Consider the following 17,758-nt stretch of genomic DNA (forward strand, 5'->3'; position numbering starts at 1 on the left):
AGCTTTTTAGTGGCAAAAGTTCGGTTAACCGGACTAACAACCGAACTACTGCCTGCCACTAGAGGATGATTTTAATCCCGTTTTATTATTAAAAGCTAAATCGCTTCGCGGCACGGCTTTGCCGGTAGGGTGGTAATCTAATAATAAGTACCTTATACATTGGTACATAAATCAAGAAAACGCGTATTTTTAAATGAGCTTTTATTAAGTTTTATAAGCGTTCATTCTAGTAGGTAAGTATGTAATTAATAACATAAAATTTTCTTTAAAAACTTATATAAAATGATGCTGAACCTGAAAATAAGACAAAAATTTATTAATTTTTTGTCAAACTTGACATGAAGATAACAAAAAGGATACCATAAACAACCATAACTTACCTTGTAAAACATTTGATGAAATTCATCTCAATATCGACCGCGAGAAAATTGGCGCATATTTTCAATGTGATCTTACTGTGTCGTTTGATTTTGTGCCTCTAGTCTGAAATCTCAAAACTCTTTATTAATGGCATACAGCTACTTACTTATTAATTTTTCATCTTGTTTCTATATCGAATATCTAATTCTTGAAAATAATAATTATTGTTTTTGTGTGACCGCAAGATCTTATCCAATTTATTAAATACGGGTTTCACAAGGTGATTTTTTTTTTGGATTTAAGTATTTATTGTACCTATAGTACGCGACCGGTCGAGATGGCAGTCGGGGTGGGGACGCCCCGCACACCCGCACAGCCCCCGCGCTAGTGCCAGATAGCGCGGGTGACATGCGGGTGTGCGTGGCGTTCCTCCGCCTCATACTCCGATTGCGATCTCGACCTGTCGCGTACTATACCTACTTATAGTTACTTAGTTCTACTGAACCTATGTTTTCAAGTGATTTTGATCCCTCAATAAGTTTACCGTAGGTCTGTGAACAAAACAGCTCGCACAATTAGGTGTAGAGCATTCGCACAGGGTAGCTTTCGTCTTTTTCTGAAAAAGAAAAGGTTTTTACTTTAAACCAATGAACAAAAATGGTTCCTTTCTACGCTCCAAAATTGTATAAAAGGTTAAATCCATCGTAATCTTGTTTTAACTCAACGAAATAAAAAATGTACAAAATAATAATTAAAAGCTCTAAAGTAGGTAGGTACCTACTTACCTCCTTTTTCTTTTCAATAAAAACTGATTCTAAGGAAGTTGAAGTTGGTTGTTGCTGAAAAGAAATAACATTTATTGTTCTAAGTCTATTTAAAGCTTAGGATAAGACTTATAACCGCGCCTTCATCGGCATGGATTTACGTTTTGTAAAAATCCCGTTGCGATTTCTCAAAATCCTTCTTTAGTGTGGTACACTAAAGAAAGAAGGTGGTGGTGTGTGGTGGGTAGTGTGGTAGTGGTGTGGTAGTGGTGGAGGTGTGGTGGGTCCCTAAGGTACAAAAAATACATATTTCCTTCTTTCAAGTTTAAGCTCTGCGTTGTTTATTAGTCAGTTACGACTTACGGTACTGTTTTATTTGTAGATATATCCCCATATTTGTAGATAGATCCCCATATTTGTAGATAGATGCCCATATTTGTAGATATATCCCCAAATTTTAAAAACAGACCTCTGTACAACTGCAACAGGGATGAGATTCCAAGCTGATAACCATTATATCTGGTTGTTCACTTTTTGCCTCCAAATCTTTTCTCGATAGCAGATTTCATCACAGGATTATTCTGAAAAGTATTATCGCACTGTTATGAAAAATTCAATCGTAACGGATTACGTATGTAGGAATAAATTTTAAAATACATACCCCAGGGCAGGCTTGGTTGCTACATTTGTTATTTTTAGCTACGTCTGCACATTTATGCGTCTGTAAAAAATGTATCAACTTTTTATCGTAATGTAAAATTCGGAGGGAGCGTGTTTACGTTACTGCGTCCGATAAAAATGTAATGCGGACTCCGATATAGGTCAGTAGAGCCACTTTACTTTTCTGCCTGAATTTCTTCTCTGACTGAATTTTTGACTGAACTGACTAAATATGAATTTAATATTAATATTAATGTGAAAAATTTTTTTTACAAAAAAAATAAAAACCGACTTCGATACACAAACACTAAAAATTGAAAAATAATTTAATTAATTACCGAATATATTATGTATATAAGAGTTAATATAGTTCCATAATAATACTTTTTGGTGCCGGTGCCAATTAGCTTTAGCTGCGCGAATCGTCTAGACTTCATATTTTTATGAGACTCCACAATGGCACCTCATTGGCACCGACCCCAAAAAATATTATTATGGAACTATATTAACTCTTATATACATAATATATTCGGTAATTAATTAAATTATTTTTCAATTTTTAGTGTTTGTGTATCGAAGTCGGTTTTTATTTTTTTTGTAAAAAAAATTTATTTCACAATTTTTAGTGGTCCCATGGAATTATGCTGACTGGTTAAAAATCTACTGTTTACTAAGCTATTACACTGATCGCGAGCAATTTACTCTTATCCGTTGAGGAGTTCCAGTATCTATCTTCGAAGATGTTCATCAGATCTTCACCAAATTTAAATGGGACCAACTTTGAAGTATACCCTTTCAAATAAAAAAAGAATTTTCAAAATCGGTCCAGGCATCTTCGAGTAATCGGGGAACATAAAAAAAAAAAAAAAAAAAAAAAAAAAGATTCCGACGAATTGAGAACCTCCTCCTTTTTTTGAAGTCGGTTAAAAAAGCTGTGATAGCCTATAGAGTTAACTGTTAAGTGATCTGTTAACTTTTCGAAGTTATGTGCGTTTTAAGTATTTAAAATATATCACTTGCATTAACGGTGACAGAAAACATCGTGAGGAAACCTGCATGCCTGAAAGATCTCCATAATATTCTCAAAGATACATATGTGAAGTCTGCCCATCCGCACTTGGCCAGCGTGGCCAAAACCCTCTGAGAGGAAACCCGTGCTGTGTAGTGAGCCGGCGATGGGTTGACCATGATGATGAACAACTGACAATTGACGTTGATAATAATTATGATGAGTTCAGAAGTCGAAGAAACTGCGGGTAGCTCTACAAAAATAGAAAAGCCTATACAAGTTAACTTACGGTCGGGCAAACTTCTTCAGGAGGAATGCAAGACGCTCGCTTTCTCGGCGGTCGACAAGGCGGGTTATGGAAGCATCGGGATGGGTGATTGCAAGGTGCCCCTGCTCGCGACGGCCAGTAGCACGGCATCAAATATGGGAAGCAGTTGGAGGGTGGGACACATTGGGGAAGGTGGTGACAGGGGCGAGCGGCTATTGGCTGAAAAAATAAAAGTCGATATTTTTCAAACTTTTAAAGACAAACAAATTTTTTAAAAATTTACAATCAAAATTTTAGCAAGAATTTGAGATTGCAAGGCTAGAATACTTACTTTTTGCAAAATACAACTAGCTCTTGGAGTAAGTTCGTTCTGAAAAAATAATAATTATTGTTTAATCATTTGCATAATATATACCTATGTGCTTACTGCTTACTTATACAATATACCATTATATTGTATCTCCTACAAGATGGTACTTACAGGGGATGGATCAAATTTTGGTTTCCTTTTAAACGTGATCTGAAACAGTGAAAAAAGATATTATTGTGGAGGCAAAAAGTGTATGGTATAAGCTTAAGTACTAAGTACGTGGTTTAATTTTATTAATTGTGTTACCTTCATGCCATAACAAGTTGTGCAATCAATCCTACACTTTGAGGGTACACAGGATACCTGGAAAATACAGACCAATGAGAGTATCATTTATTTATTGAAATCTGAGTGAAAAATAAAAATTACTACCGTAGGTAGTTCTTGCAGACAAGCATACCTATTTTAGGGGAAAATATTCGTATCTGACAAACACACTTGCCTCGTGGGCATTGAGTGTACTGAGAATATTGAGAATATTGAGAGAGAGAGAGAGAAATTAAAGAGAACACATAAAGATTTAAATCAAAATGTTTAAATTCAATCTCTTTGGTTTTAATTCAACAAAATAATATTCTCTTTAGTACCTACCTATAGTACGCGACAGGTCGAGATGGCGATCGGCAGCCCCCGCGCTTACCCGGTGCGGGTTAGCGCGGGTGACGTGTTGGTGTGCTCCCCATACCCCGATTGCCATTTCGATCTGTCACGTACGTGACATATATAAGAATAGTACTATACTTACCTATTTATAATTAGTTTTTACTTACAAGTGACGGACACGGTGAATCCTTCTGAAAGAGAAAAAAACTGTTTCTCAGGACAATAATTCAATTTTTTTCTTGAGTATGGAACACTGAATAGTATCTTTTGAGGGAAGATAAATACAATATTAGTGGTGACAAAAAATTATAAAATTACTCTTATCAAACATGATTCTACTTAATAGGTAAGTATACAATAAATACATTTATTATAATATTATTATAATAGATTTAATTAGGTAGATAATTGTGTGAATTCAGTTTGAATCGAAATTATTTTAATTTTATTTATTGATCGCATTAATTATTAGTTTGTTGTGATGTCAGTTTTCTCTCATTGAAACAATTCTGTATGAGCTATTGGTTGAGTTTTCGCTTAAAGGTATCGTTATTTTCGTCTGTAATATATTTCGGGATTTTGTTATACATATATGTTGGATGTTCTGTATAAATAGGTACTTACACGTGGTGTTCCAAATTTTCCTGCACAAATAAGGCAACATGGATCAACGCAGAAACTTCGACATCCGGAGCACTGAAAAAAAAGTAATATTAACAAGGTTTTTAGCATCTCTCCAGGATATGAATTTCCTAGATTTTTAGTAAGTAGGTACCTTTAGTGACGCTGGTAGATCTGTATTACTCTGAAACAGAATAAAACAGTTATAAGTATCGAACGAAATCGCAACGGTAAAAACATCCGACTGACGACTTCCCTGACGCAGTAGTAAGCGCTGTGGTCTTATTAGTGGGAGGTCCTGGATTCGATTCCTGGCAGGGGTGTGGAATTTTATTATTTCTAAATCTCTGGTCTGGTGGGAGACTTCGGCCGTGGCTAGTTACCACCCTACCGGCAAAGTCGAGGCCGTGTAGAAACCAAAGGGGTATGGGATTAATAAAAACTGCTATACCTTCAGGTGAGCCCACTTCTATCTTAGACTGCATCATCACTTACCACCGGGTGAGATTGCAGCCAAGGGCTAACTTGTATCTGAATAATAGTAAAAAAACATCGTAACAACAACAGTTCTAACCTTGTGCTTACAGCAACTTCTGCCACAGCATATCTGAATTATCGCAGTCTGTGGAAATACTGGCCTATCATCTTCTTTGCGTGCCTTCTTTGACGGCTTTTTATCCACGATAGCAATATTTGACAATCCAAACATGTTGTGTTCTCGATCCAGCCTTAGTATTGTGGATAAACATTTTTCACCGAAACTTTTATGAGTGTCGATCATATCCTCGGATTCTCTACTACCGATTGAAGTCATTGAGTTGTCCGGTGTTAAATATGGTGAACTGAAAAGAAATAGTGATTTCCAAATCACCATAGAAATTGTGAAGGTGTGTCCATCTACCTTTAAGCTCGCGAGTGATTCTTCGATCCCAATTTTTTTTGTAGTAATGTAAAAAAAAGTAATGAACATCGATCTTTAGAAGGAGACAGCAGATTTGTAGAGCACTGTCTCGGTCGTTAAGACCGACAAAGCGTCATATGGGTATGAGTGACAGAGACAACGCTCTACAAAGATGAAATGTCATTCTTCTAAAATCTAAAGGCCGATGTTCATCACTTTCGGCCGCGTACTGTGTGTTGCTTTATGTTCGCTTCATCGTCGTTTAGACGTCAACGATTGGACATTTTTGCAAGGAGCACCACAGAACACGATCACATGCTCCTTTTGTCCAGCAGTTTTAGCTACTATAAAAAACTTCCGAGACGGTCGAGCGGCTTGATGTCAAACACATTTTTGTTGTGCTTGATCAAGCTGCTTGACGGTTGCATCAAGCAAACGGCACTTTTCTCACATACCTATCTCGAACACTGTATCTGAACGTCACATCAAGCAAAAATATAGTAGGTATCACATCAATCACCATCAAGCACATAAATGCTTGACTCAAGCATCAAGCAAAAATGTACATGCTTGACGTCAAGCTGCTTGAGCGTCTTGGAAGCCCTACAACAATCTAGATTCTAGATAATGTACCTTACGTTTATAGTATTTTAGCATGGTCGTCTCTCTTTCGTCTTACTTTGGCACCTGTCAACGCGTTAACATTTCTGGAAGAGCATTTGGGTCACTCAAAAGTTGGGCAATATTCTAAGAAAAAATAGATTCGTTATATTACCTAGAATTCGGAGAATCCACGCGCTCTTCAGTTAGCCACTTCATTTTAGTTAGCTTTAATTTATTTGGATTTACATAATGATTGTAATCTTCTGTGTCTGATTCACTATCTTCATCTATTGGCTACAACCAATGCACTATTTGTTATAACTATAGCGCAGTATTCATCAAAATAATAAGTATTATAACTTTCACATAGCTTTATATACCTAATTAACATTTTCTGGCATGCCCTACATCAACAAATAATCTGCATTATCAACTCACACTTACTTTATCCTCTGTTTGAACTGCTTCCTGTCCAGCGACAAGCAATTCGTCACGATCATGTTTATGTGACTCGACAAGCTCATGGAGTGCTTTTGATCTTTCCACTTGGATTGGTTGCTCTTGTATAATCTAATATAAAAGGAAAAGGTGACTGACTGACTGACTGACTGACTGATCTATCAATGCACAGCTCAAACTACTGGACGGATCGGGCTGAAATTTGGCATGCAGATAGCTATTATGCCGTAGGCCTCCGCTAAGAAAGGATTTTTGAAAATTCAACCCCTAAGGGGGTGAAATAGGTGTTTGGAATTTGTGTAGTCCACGTGGACGAAGTCGCGAGCATAAGCTAGTATAATCTAAAAACCACACTTATTTTGAAAAAATAAATGAACTTGTAGAAGTACTTTTTGCTTAAGTAGTCCACTTTTAATTTACAATTGAATGAAAAACGGAAAAAGAATTGCCGTTACATACTTCATCAGCATTCTCGTGTATAATATGAAATGATGTTCGTAATAATCCTCGGTCTGTCGAGCTCACTTCATCGTTGCTGGTAAATGATGGTTTTACTTCATTGATCAGGCATACATAAGTGAAGAATACATTCTGGTCTGATGCGCTGCTCGTTAATTTCATATCAGATATCCGATGATCCGTGTACTGTTTTTGATGTTGATTGCACATTACCATGTCGCCCCTTTAAGAGTTTTTTGTTTATTCAATTTTGATTTCTAGCCATCGTGGTGGTATAGCGGTGGTTACGATTATAATTTGAATTAAAATACGAAAATTTATGTTTCCTTCTCCATGATTGTAAATTTTTGAAAGTTAAATTGACAAATTATTTTAGTTCTTTTTCTTCTTTAAAAACTCAGTTGATCAAAAGTAAAACAAGTTTTTATAGTAGGTACACAGTAGGTATTTTTTAAATAAATATACCTATGAGTACGCGACAGGTCGAAACAAGTCGAAATGCCAACCCGGTGCGGGATAGCACGGATGCACGGGTGACGTGCGGGTGTGCGGGGCGTCCCTCCGCCTCATACCCCGATTTCCATCTCGACCTGTCGCGTACTATACCTACTTATCAAAATAAAATTAGTTAGAAAAACAAAATAAATAGATTTTCGTCTTCCATTCGTTAAATTCTGTGGTTTAATTTTGTGCAGCGTTAAACAAAATACAAAATCAAATTAATTAGGTAGGCTAGGCAGGTACCTACACAGTTATAAAGAGTTTTACAAAACCTTATCTATTATTTGTGATGAAAATAAATGCGCACTTTTAATAGAATTAGGAAGTCATTATGGTCATGAGCGTTAAATAGCGCCATGGTTTGAATAGGTAGGTACAATTACTATGATGCGGATATGTCACTTTTGTCGTTAGTATTGTTATATATTCTGTGCTTTTGTTTACAACCACTTTTAGAAATTAAGCTGCATGCTACCTTGCTACCTTGTAATAGCACGTCTCAACCACCTACATTGATGGTCCTTCGAGCCGGATTTTAGTATAAGGGTTTGTATCTTGATTTTTGCATGTGAGTCATATTATTGCATAGTACAATAAAGCTGTAGTAGATAGTAAATTTAAAGAGATAATAATATTCATAAAACTTGGATAAGTACAAAATTATGTGTAAATTAACAGCTTAAATACTACAAATAGAATAAACGTAGACCGATGAGAAAATTCGCCATTACGAATGGTTCACAAAGATATAAACAGTAGGTATTTTACGGTCTGAAGGTTTCAACTTGCGAGTTGCGACCTACCTGTATACTAATTTGTACGTAACGTGCAAATATATCCTAATTATGTAAAATTCTATGTGGAAAATTAGTAGGAAGTCTGATAAATATCTTAGGTATGTAAAATAAGCTCTGTTGAGCTTTAAAAAATGACAGAAAAACATCTCGAAAGATTGTCGACAGCAAAATTAGGGTGGACTTTTTAACTACAGTACGCTGCAGAAAGTAATGTACATCGACATTTAGAAGGAGATAGCAGATTTGTAGAGCGTTGTCCCTGTTACTGAGACCCACAAAGGTGGGTGACACATCCTACGGTGAAGCGCACCTGCCTAGAAAGAGCATATCTAGTTGAGAAAACGGAAGCCGGAAGGGCATTCCATATTCGAGCAGCGAAATCTGATATCTAAGTAAGTAGCTTAAAATATCACTTGCTTTAACGGTGAAGAAAAACATCGTGAGGAAACCTGCATGCCTGAGAGTTCTCCATAATGTTCTCAAAGGTGTGTGAAGTCTACCAATCCGCACATGGCCAGCGTGGTAGACTATGGCCAAAACCCTTCTCACTCTGAGAGGAGACCCGTGCTCTGTAGTGAGCCGGTAATGGGTTGATCATGATGAATATTATTATGCCCAAAAAATTCTTCACAGCAAAGTACTAACAGACTGGCCACTGTCCAGTGACCCAGTGTGAATGACACCGGTTCGCGCAAAAAGCTTTTAACAAAGGAACAACATAAAAAACTGATTTTCACTGGAGATTAGAGGCTACGGTCCGGTCGTCGTGAATTCTCTTCAAATTTTTTTATGGACTGACAATTTCGGTGTGAATTAAAACACGTTGTTATACTATTAGCGCCTAGTGCGAACGAAACTAGAAGCAGCAATGTTCTCTATTGTAACTATTAGATTGAAAATTAGGATCTCGTTTAGTACATTTACGACGATCAAGACGTTTGCGATGTTCTTATGAATATGAGTCCCTTGTTTCTAGCATTAAGACTTATCATTCATATTATTTTTAAATAAATAGTTCTACCTAATGAAAGGATTCCCTCCATATTCAGGAAAAATATTTACAGTTTATTCATACAAGCTTATTATTCTACTAGGTGATACCCGTGAATTCGTCCGCGTGGATTTAGGTTTTTAAAAATCCCGTGGGAACTCTTTAATTTTCCGGTATAAAAATAGCCTATGAAGGACATAGGGATGTAAGATAACTCTGTACTAAATTTCATCGAAATCGGTTAAACTGTTGGGCCGTGAAAAGCTAGCAGATAGACAGACAGACACACTTTCGCATTTATGATATTATGAAACAGGTAATCATATTATCTTAGGCGCTTGTATTGGGAATTGTTAAAATTTTATTGCGTTTTCAAAAGTAACTTACGGTTCACGCCCACTAGGTTGTAAGGCTGTGTAAGAAAGACAAGATAGAGCTAAGAGCCCATAAGAGCCCATGTAAAGTCGCAGACTTGATTATTAGAGTTTGCTTTTACCTAGTTTGCTCAACCTATGATAGTTAAATCGCATAAAATTGATCGTGTTTAAATTGATGTGCATGACGTTAATAAATAGTTGGTAATACTCGCTTATTAAGTTGAAGCAAACGTGCATAGCAGTGAATCACTGGCTATCAGGGATAAACAACCATTTGTATCGCATTTTTCCAACATTTTGCAAAGCTTTTAGCCATAAGTCTGCCTTTTGCTTGCTGCTTTGCAAATACATACACACAGCTTTTGTTTCATCAGCATTATGCATATTGTCTACTGGACATGGACTTGTGTCCGAAGACCAAAAATATCCACGAAATCGACAACTTTGCTTGGGACTTTGGATTACGACAAGACTCCGATATGTATCTTTTAAGACACAAAAAGGGTACCTAATCCTCTTTAATTAGGTTTTGATACCCTAGAAGTCATTAGATTGATCTGCCGATCAGCACTGCACCACGCGGACTATGGTACGCCATAATTTCAGATAGGTATTTTTATGGCCTAAACCCTTTTAATTCTGAGAGGAAACTTGTGTTCAGTAGTGGGCTGGCGATGAGCTAATCATGACGATGAAATCCTAGAAGAGGATAGGTTCTTATAAAATCAGTTACAGTGTAGAGACGTTATTTAACGCACAATGGAGGGACGTTTATTGGTTGGTCATATTTAGGTACGCGTCGTCGTAGATGATAAAATTGTTGGGCATCCCTGAAGCACATCGGTCGAAACGGAGGCTTCGTAGCATGTTATTTCTGTTTTGATCATGGTGTGGATCTATAATGACAGACATGCAAACAATAAAAAATATTTTTTTCTAACATTAATATGCAAAAGTCATTGAAAAAAATTTAGGGCGCAAGCTCCCAAAGTTTGACATTTTTAAGTAACTTTTTATGGTGAATTATGGTGAATAGTGATTTATAAAAAGTGAAAATGACTGTATTTCACGCATTGTTTGGTGTGCTAATATTAAGACTGTCAGTTGACGCCCAATTTGGAAGTAAGTCACCTAAAGAAGCATTCGTAGACCGTTCGTAGATTCGATCTTTACAGTTTATATTGGTCTCTGATTCAAACCATGGAACCATGTATTGTTTTTTTAAATAACGGTAATTTTGTAGTAGTGTTGGTTTAACTTGACTTAAGCTCATAGGGGCTTAAGTAACTAGCTAATTTTTATATTTAATTAGTTTTTATAAGTATTCTCTTTATTTAAATAACAGACTCACAGTTGAGTTTAGAGGTGCCTATTTAAGACTGAATCTTCGTAGGAAAATGGTCTATATGTAGGTGAAGATTTCATTATATAAAAAAAAAATTGTAAGTGCATTGTAATGCACTTACAATTAGAAGGTTATAACTTATAATAATCCGCATTTTTATTCGCTTATATGTTGTAAGTGAATAGTTGCGGATTATTGATGATATATGATTACACAATCATATATACAATTAAGTATACAAATTATCTAAAAAGTATGTCAAAATATTGCTTCTATTAGTCTTTGTTGCTAGCGTACTTAGTACTTAGATACTTCTTTGCTTTTTTTCACGATCTGTGGACGAATATGGGCCTACTTATTATGCTTCCGTTATTCTTTAGAGAGTAGTAGATAATTCCTTGTTGTTATGCTACTGAGAAATAAAATTGAACATAATGTAACCTTGATGCAGTTACGATAATTTCTATTGTACACCATTTCATGGTTATTTAAAATTACTCGTAGGTATAATCGTTCATGCAATATTGATGTTTTATCATTTGCTATTTTTACAAAACCTATTCTTTCGGACATCAAATTACCTATGCGCCGTTATTGATTTAAACTGTTCATGTTTCAGCTGTGTCTATAAGTGTGGATATGGGTCCAAGGGCTGAAAATATGACTTTTCATGTAAGTATCATTTTATCTTTATAAGTAGAACATTTTTTTAGATCAATAATTAATAATAATTTTTCGGCTCCTTTTTTTATGTATGGCAGCATCCCTGAAAATAATTTCATTTCATTTCGAATTCAATATTTGGTTTTGGGTCAACGTTCTACAGTCTACACCAAATACCAAAATTTCAAGTTTTTAATCATTTAGACTACGAGCTAGAGACCCGTGATACACGGAGAGACAGGCAGCTGTAGTGACATTAATAGGGCTCCGTTTTACCTATTGGGTAAAAAAAGATTGGCGGGAAGTGGCTGAATAAGGAAAGCTAGGATGTGGTGACACTTATTAGGCAACACTGGGCGTCCACAGACTGATATGAAGAATGATGATGATGCAGTAGTAATTCTTATATTTCAGAGCCGATGTCCAGCCAATATGTCCTGTGTGCCCATAAGTGAATGCCCATTACTAGAAGACTTAATGGATTTTGCTTGCTTTTCATCTGACAGGTACATTTTTACTAAGTATTTAGTATTTTTGTTTGGTGGCTCTGGTCATTTTCCACTTCACACTATCACTTTACAGCAAAACCTTGCCGCCGCCGCCGCCAAGCGATTAAGCGTTAACAGTAGCTATGATGCCGCGCAGAAACCGATATGAGGTAGGTATGGGTTTAATGAAACTGCCATACCCCGTCTAATTTAGCCTGCTAATTATCAGTATCATCACTTACAATAGGTAGGTGAGATCGCGGACAAGAACTCACTTGTAGTGGAATAATAAAATCGAAAATAATCTGTTTCTGTGTAGGTATGGCTGATTTTTTTACAAAAATAGTTACCCTACTGTTTACAGTGCGACAAGCCTATCTTGGCGCGTGGCGAAAATCGGAACTAATGTTAACGTCATGACGTGTCCCCTTTGTTCTTATTTGAATATTTTAAGCATTTGTTCTCCAACAGCGCCCCCCTGTCAATGTCATTCAAGTGCCAAGAGAGCCTTATCGCACTGTATTTGTGAACATTTCATTTTTTTGTCTTCGTAGGTATTTCCACCGCCTAAATTCCCTCACTTGCGGCAGCTCCAACAATGAAGACTATGTGTGTTGTCCGTCGTGTGAATGCGGACGGGTGTACCCACCGGGAACGGACTCGTGTGGCAAAAGCATGGTCCAGGGTATCGACTACAAAGGCATCGGCGCTCATCCTTGGGTAGCTCGAATAGGATTTACAAGTAAGCTATACCAATATCTAAGTAGGTATATGGAAGCAATCTAATCCCACTGTATTCATCATCATCATCATCAACTCATAGACATCCACTGCTTGACATAGGTCTCTGGGGACTTCCATACGCCACGGGCTTGCGCCGCCTGAATCTAGCGGCTTCCTGCGATTCGTCAGTCTGCCTTTGTTGCTTAATAATTCATTGGGCATTTTTCTGTAGTACCTACCTAAAGTAAAACGTTAAGAGGAAAGAAAACTTTTTGAGTGAAAATCGGGCTTAAACTTACTTACCAGCCAGCCTGCAACGAGGTGGCTAAATTGTAGTTTAACTCTATTAAATTAATCATTTCTGATTTCTTATTTTATGGAAGTATCAGATTTTAGTCCAATAATAATAGATACCTACGTATAAATAAATAACAAAAACAAAACTAAGTAGGTATCATTAACTTTATTTAGCTTGAGTAGGACTCAAATACTTACGTAATATTTAAAGGTTAAATTACGCTACTCAACCCTCAAAATAATACTTAACTCCAGAATATTTAACAGGTACTTAGTTTTAACTTACTTTTTTCGTGAATTAAAATATTCTTATAATTTTCAGATAAAGAGAGCGGTAATGTGCGCTTTGCCTGCAGCGGGTCAATCATAGCCAAACGAGTTGTATTGACGGCAGCTCATTGTGCTTTGGCTAAACCGGAAGGATACAAGTTGTAAGTTTTGATTTTATAAACTGATAAAAATTTTCATCGTAGGTACATGAATATAATGATCTTCATAGTTTTAAACCTGTGCAAAACTACGTGTACCTACTTAATTCGTTAAAAACAGAAATTTTCCATTTTTTTTAAATCCTTGAATTTTAAGTTCCCAACGAAATAGTTGAAGTTAAGAAACTTAAAATTCAAGGATTAGGTACCGCAGCGATTATTTTCAGCTTTGGTTGCCGCCATTGTTTTTACCGCGCGCCGCTTGAATTTCTAAACTACTTAAACAGTTTACTTTGCTTTCTAAGGCGGATCCATAGATAAAATAGAATTGCCCTACTCAGTGGTTGAACTAAGCTCGTTGACTAACTTCTAAAAATGGGTTAAAATAGGAAGTTTAATTAGGATAAGATCTAATCTGATTTTGAAACGTCTCTTACAAAGAGGAGGTTACCTAATACCTATACATATTGAGCAACCGCCGAGTTTCTTGCTGGTTCTTCTCGGTAGGAACGGCATTCCGAACCAGTGGTAAATTAAACTACTTAGCTAACGATTCAGAAGCACTTGTAATAAGTCTACTTGAATAAAAATAATATATTCTATTCTAAAAAATATATACATAATCTATTCTATTCTATTCCATTCTATTGTACAATTCGTTTAATAAAAAGCGCGTGAAATTAAAAGAAGCAGATGTAGTGATGACGATTAAATAAATTACGCTCCTTTGTCAATAAGATCAACGGTTGTTATCGGAGAATGGGATATAAGCCGCAGTCCGGATTGCAACGATTTCTTCTGCGCGCCCGCCACCCAGGCGATCAAGGTGGAAAGTGTCTCCGTCCATCCAGGATATGAGCAGAAGATATTTAGACATGACATCGCCATGATCATGCTAAAGGACGATATCAAATATTCTGGTAAATATAAAGGCAACGTTTCTGATAGTTTCTATGCACCACATAAGAAAACTCAGCGTATAACTCAGCGGTCGATTGAGAGTGCTAGGAGCATGCTTGCAGTTTCTCTACATGATCAAATCAGAAATAAGGAAATCCTATCCGTAGGAAAACCGGAGTAATCGACTGGCAATGGGTCTATCAGTTGACGATGATGATGATGATGATGTTTCTGACGAGGTTTCAGTTCACTTACCTTGCCTTTCAGTACAATAGAAAATATACCTACCTATACCTACTTTGTTTTCTTTAACTGAATATTACAGGTGAATGAAATGAGTCAATAAACTTTGCAAGGTATAAAGACGCGACAGGTCGAAATGGCATTCGGAGAGGGAACGCCGCGCAGACCCCCACAGCCCCCGCGCTAACCCACCGCGGGCGAGCGCACGTGACGTGCGGGTGTGCGGAGTATTCCCCCGCCTCATACCCCGATTGCCATCTCGACCTGTCGCTGACTATACATCTTCAATACACTTTATGGGACTTGATACTACAAACTTAAGTTAAACTTGATTCAAAATTAGGGATTCAAGAATCAAGATTAGTAAGTTTCGGAGGATCGGCTGTACCTACCTACACAGTTTATAAGTAACTTTTTAGCCGTCCGCGTCATCGTGATCTTAGACTATGTAACAAAATTATTTTAAAACTGAAATAAGATAAGTTAATTTCAATTTTATAAGTTGAAATATTTTAAAAGTAGGTAAGTACCTACCTATCTACCACAGATTACAGAAAAGTACCTACCTATTCTCATCCTCATCCTGTGTGCGCCACAGGATGAGATGGCAATCGGGGTAGTCGGTCGGCGGGGGGACGCCCCGCACACCTGCACGTCACCCGCACTCGCCCGCACCGGGATAACGCGCGGGCTATGCGGGTTTGTGGGCCGTTCCCTCCCTGATTGCCATCTCGACCTATCGCGTACTAGTACCTACTACGTATGTACGTATAGGTAGTCATTCTACTAAATTTCAGTTGTTATGTTTAGTCCATTAACTTTTTTAGCCCAGACAGCTATTTATAATTTAATTTATCTACTTATTCAATGTATCTACCTGTAATTTGCGATGGATCGTGTTGCGCACTGTCCTTGGCCAAGGTTAGTTTATTACTCATGATCACGTCAGATCTTGTCACTAATAGTGGTTGCCTTTATTTCAGTGACAGCCGCGCCGATCTGTTTGAACGATAAGCCGGAAATTGTGATCAACGAACGCGCTTCGCTGGTTGGCTGGGGGAAACTATCGGGACAAAATAACTTGGTACTTTCGAATATATACCACTTACTTACCTACCTATAATAGGTACGCGATAGGTCGAGAGGGCAATCGTGGTGGGAACGACCCACACGCACGGGCCCCGCGCTAACCGAGCGCCAGCGCGGGCGAGCGTGGGTGACGTGTGGGTGTGCGGGACGTCTCCCTCGACCTCCCCTCCCCCCAGATGGAAGGGAAAGGGGAATATTAGTCATCATTGGCTAATATTCTTTAAAAAAATAGCAAGCAGCCCGAAACTTACCATGCAAAGTGCATTACGGTAGGCAAACGTACTTAAGAGGGGAAGTTTTTTGAGTTTTATTTTTTTCATCCACGGACAAACCTTGTCTCATATCGGTAGTTTTCTAAAGAGTTCCAGAAAGTCGTCTCACAGTTATTTTTTCAATTAGTTACGAACTAAACGTTCGATGATGGCGTAGGTTCTGATAAAATTCTATAAGTAAATCTATATTTCTATAAATTTATATGATTTATAGTAGTTTTGTCAGAAATACAATCATCCCTAGGTTGGGCGACAGCAACAATTGGAACTTCCGCTGGTATCTCTGGAGACCTGTGAACGCATTTTCGGGGAGTCGGTCCCTATTCACGAGGGCCAGCTGTGTGCAGGTGGTGAAGAAGGGAAGGATGCCTGTTCTGGTTTCGGTGGAGCTCCTCTAACACTTCAAAGAGATGGACAGTACACGCAGGTACTTAAATACAATCATTTGTTTAGGTACATAATCATTAAGCATAGAATTTGAATCAGTGATGTTTTATCATTTTGGTCCCAAAAATTTGGTATTTCTTTTTACCCAAGACGGAATGTAGACAGTATGTGTTTAGGGGTAAGATGTGATGTGTTTTTGTCAAAACCTACTGAACAGTTTTTTGCATTTTAAAAGTATTTATAATTCATTAGTTTATTCTCGTTATAAGCTACCATAAAGCACACAGTTCGAAGGCGTTAAAAATTTTAATTTTTGAAATGAAACTTTTTTTACTTGCTCTGAGTCTTCGGTGTAATTTCTTAATTTCAAAAGATTGCGTACTGCAGGTACCCAGTTTTAAAAGCATTCGTTGCAATCGTTGTTACTTGCCTAGGTACATTTTTACTTAGGTGTTTTGGCAGCAGCATTATACTCGATTTGTGACTAGTATGGTTTTGTATAGTCCCGCAAATTGCTAATGCGCGTGGCCGCCATTTTAGTGACTTCAGCACTAGACAAGTTTCAAGCTGATAGTATATTTTTATTTCGGGTGACGTCAAAATGACGTCATATCGATGTTAATGAGACATGGTTCCAGCCGTGGTTCCAGCGTAATAGCAATTTGCGGGACTAACATGACATTAACTTCACTAACTTGACCGTTTTCTTGCAGATCGGTATAGTATCGTTTGGATCAGAGAACTGCGGGACTGAAGGGGTCCCCAGCGTGTATACCAAGATCGCTCACTACCACAAATGGATAGTGGATAACTTGCCATCGTGATTTATCATGATATAGAAATAAGAAAATGTGCAATTTTAATTTAATAAAGGCTAAAATTAAAAGGATGTTTGTTATTATTATTCTTGACAAGTTTTGTATTAAATCAACTACGAAACTTTTTATTTATTTATTTTTAATTCGATTAGTGTTCGAGTAGTGGTAAGTAATGATACAGTCTAAGGTGGTAAGGGGCTAACTTGGAAGGGATGTGGCAGTTTTATTAACTCCATATCTCATATCGGTTTCTATACGCCGGAGATAGCAAATTTGTCTCTGTTGTTGAGACCGACAAAATGTCAAATAGGTATGAGTGACAGAAACAACGTTCTACAAAGCCGAAATGACATTCTAAAGGC

General features: G+C 37.3%; 2 protein-coding genes across 3 annotated transcripts; one reads left to right on the plus strand and one right to left on the minus strand.

Moving 5' to 3' along the window:
* Positions 1-380: 380 nt before the first annotated feature.
* On the minus strand, positions 381-7,426 carry LOC117989416 (uncharacterized). Its single transcript, XM_069503936.1, has 16 exons — positions 7,078-7,426; positions 6,604-6,729; positions 6,332-6,453; positions 5,230-5,497; positions 4,810-4,839; positions 4,659-4,730; positions 4,072-4,134; positions 3,678-3,740; positions 3,543-3,581; positions 3,393-3,431; positions 3,083-3,280; positions 1,786-1,845; positions 1,594-1,705; positions 1,146-1,199; positions 905-976; positions 381-483 (listed from the first exon to the last, which is right to left on the minus strand). Exons 1-13 carry the CDS (start codon positions 7,291-7,293, stop codon positions 1,652-1,654), a joined length of 1,350 nt encoding a protein of 449 aa, XP_069360037.1. The 5' UTR covers positions 7,294-7,426; the 3' UTR covers positions 381-483; positions 905-976; positions 1,146-1,199; positions 1,594-1,651.
* A 3,183-nt stretch (positions 7,427-10,609) lies between these two features.
* On the plus strand, positions 10,610-17,467 carry LOC117989417 (CLIP domain-containing serine protease B4-like). Of its 2 annotated transcripts, none has more exons than XM_034976774.2 (9): positions 10,610-10,865; positions 11,708-11,760; positions 12,166-12,257; positions 12,794-12,981; positions 13,582-13,690; positions 14,426-14,607; positions 15,814-15,914; positions 16,436-16,618; positions 17,292-17,467. In XM_034976774.2, exons 1-9 carry the CDS (start codon positions 10,799-10,801, stop codon positions 17,400-17,402), a joined length of 1,086 nt encoding a protein of 361 aa, XP_034832665.1. In that variant the 5' UTR covers positions 10,610-10,798; the 3' UTR covers positions 17,403-17,467. The 2 variants fall into 2 exon arrangements, with proteins under 2 accessions (XP_034832665.1, XP_069359817.1); XM_069503716.1 differs by having other exon boundaries at positions 16,448-16,618.
* Positions 17,468-17,758: the final 291 nt, after the last annotated feature.

This window comes from Maniola hyperantus, chromosome 16 (assembly GCF_902806685.2).
Source record: "Maniola hyperantus chromosome 16, iAphHyp1.2, whole genome shotgun sequence".
In the NCBI taxonomy this organism is placed as follows: Eukaryota; Metazoa; Arthropoda; class Insecta; order Lepidoptera; family Nymphalidae; genus Maniola; species Maniola hyperantus.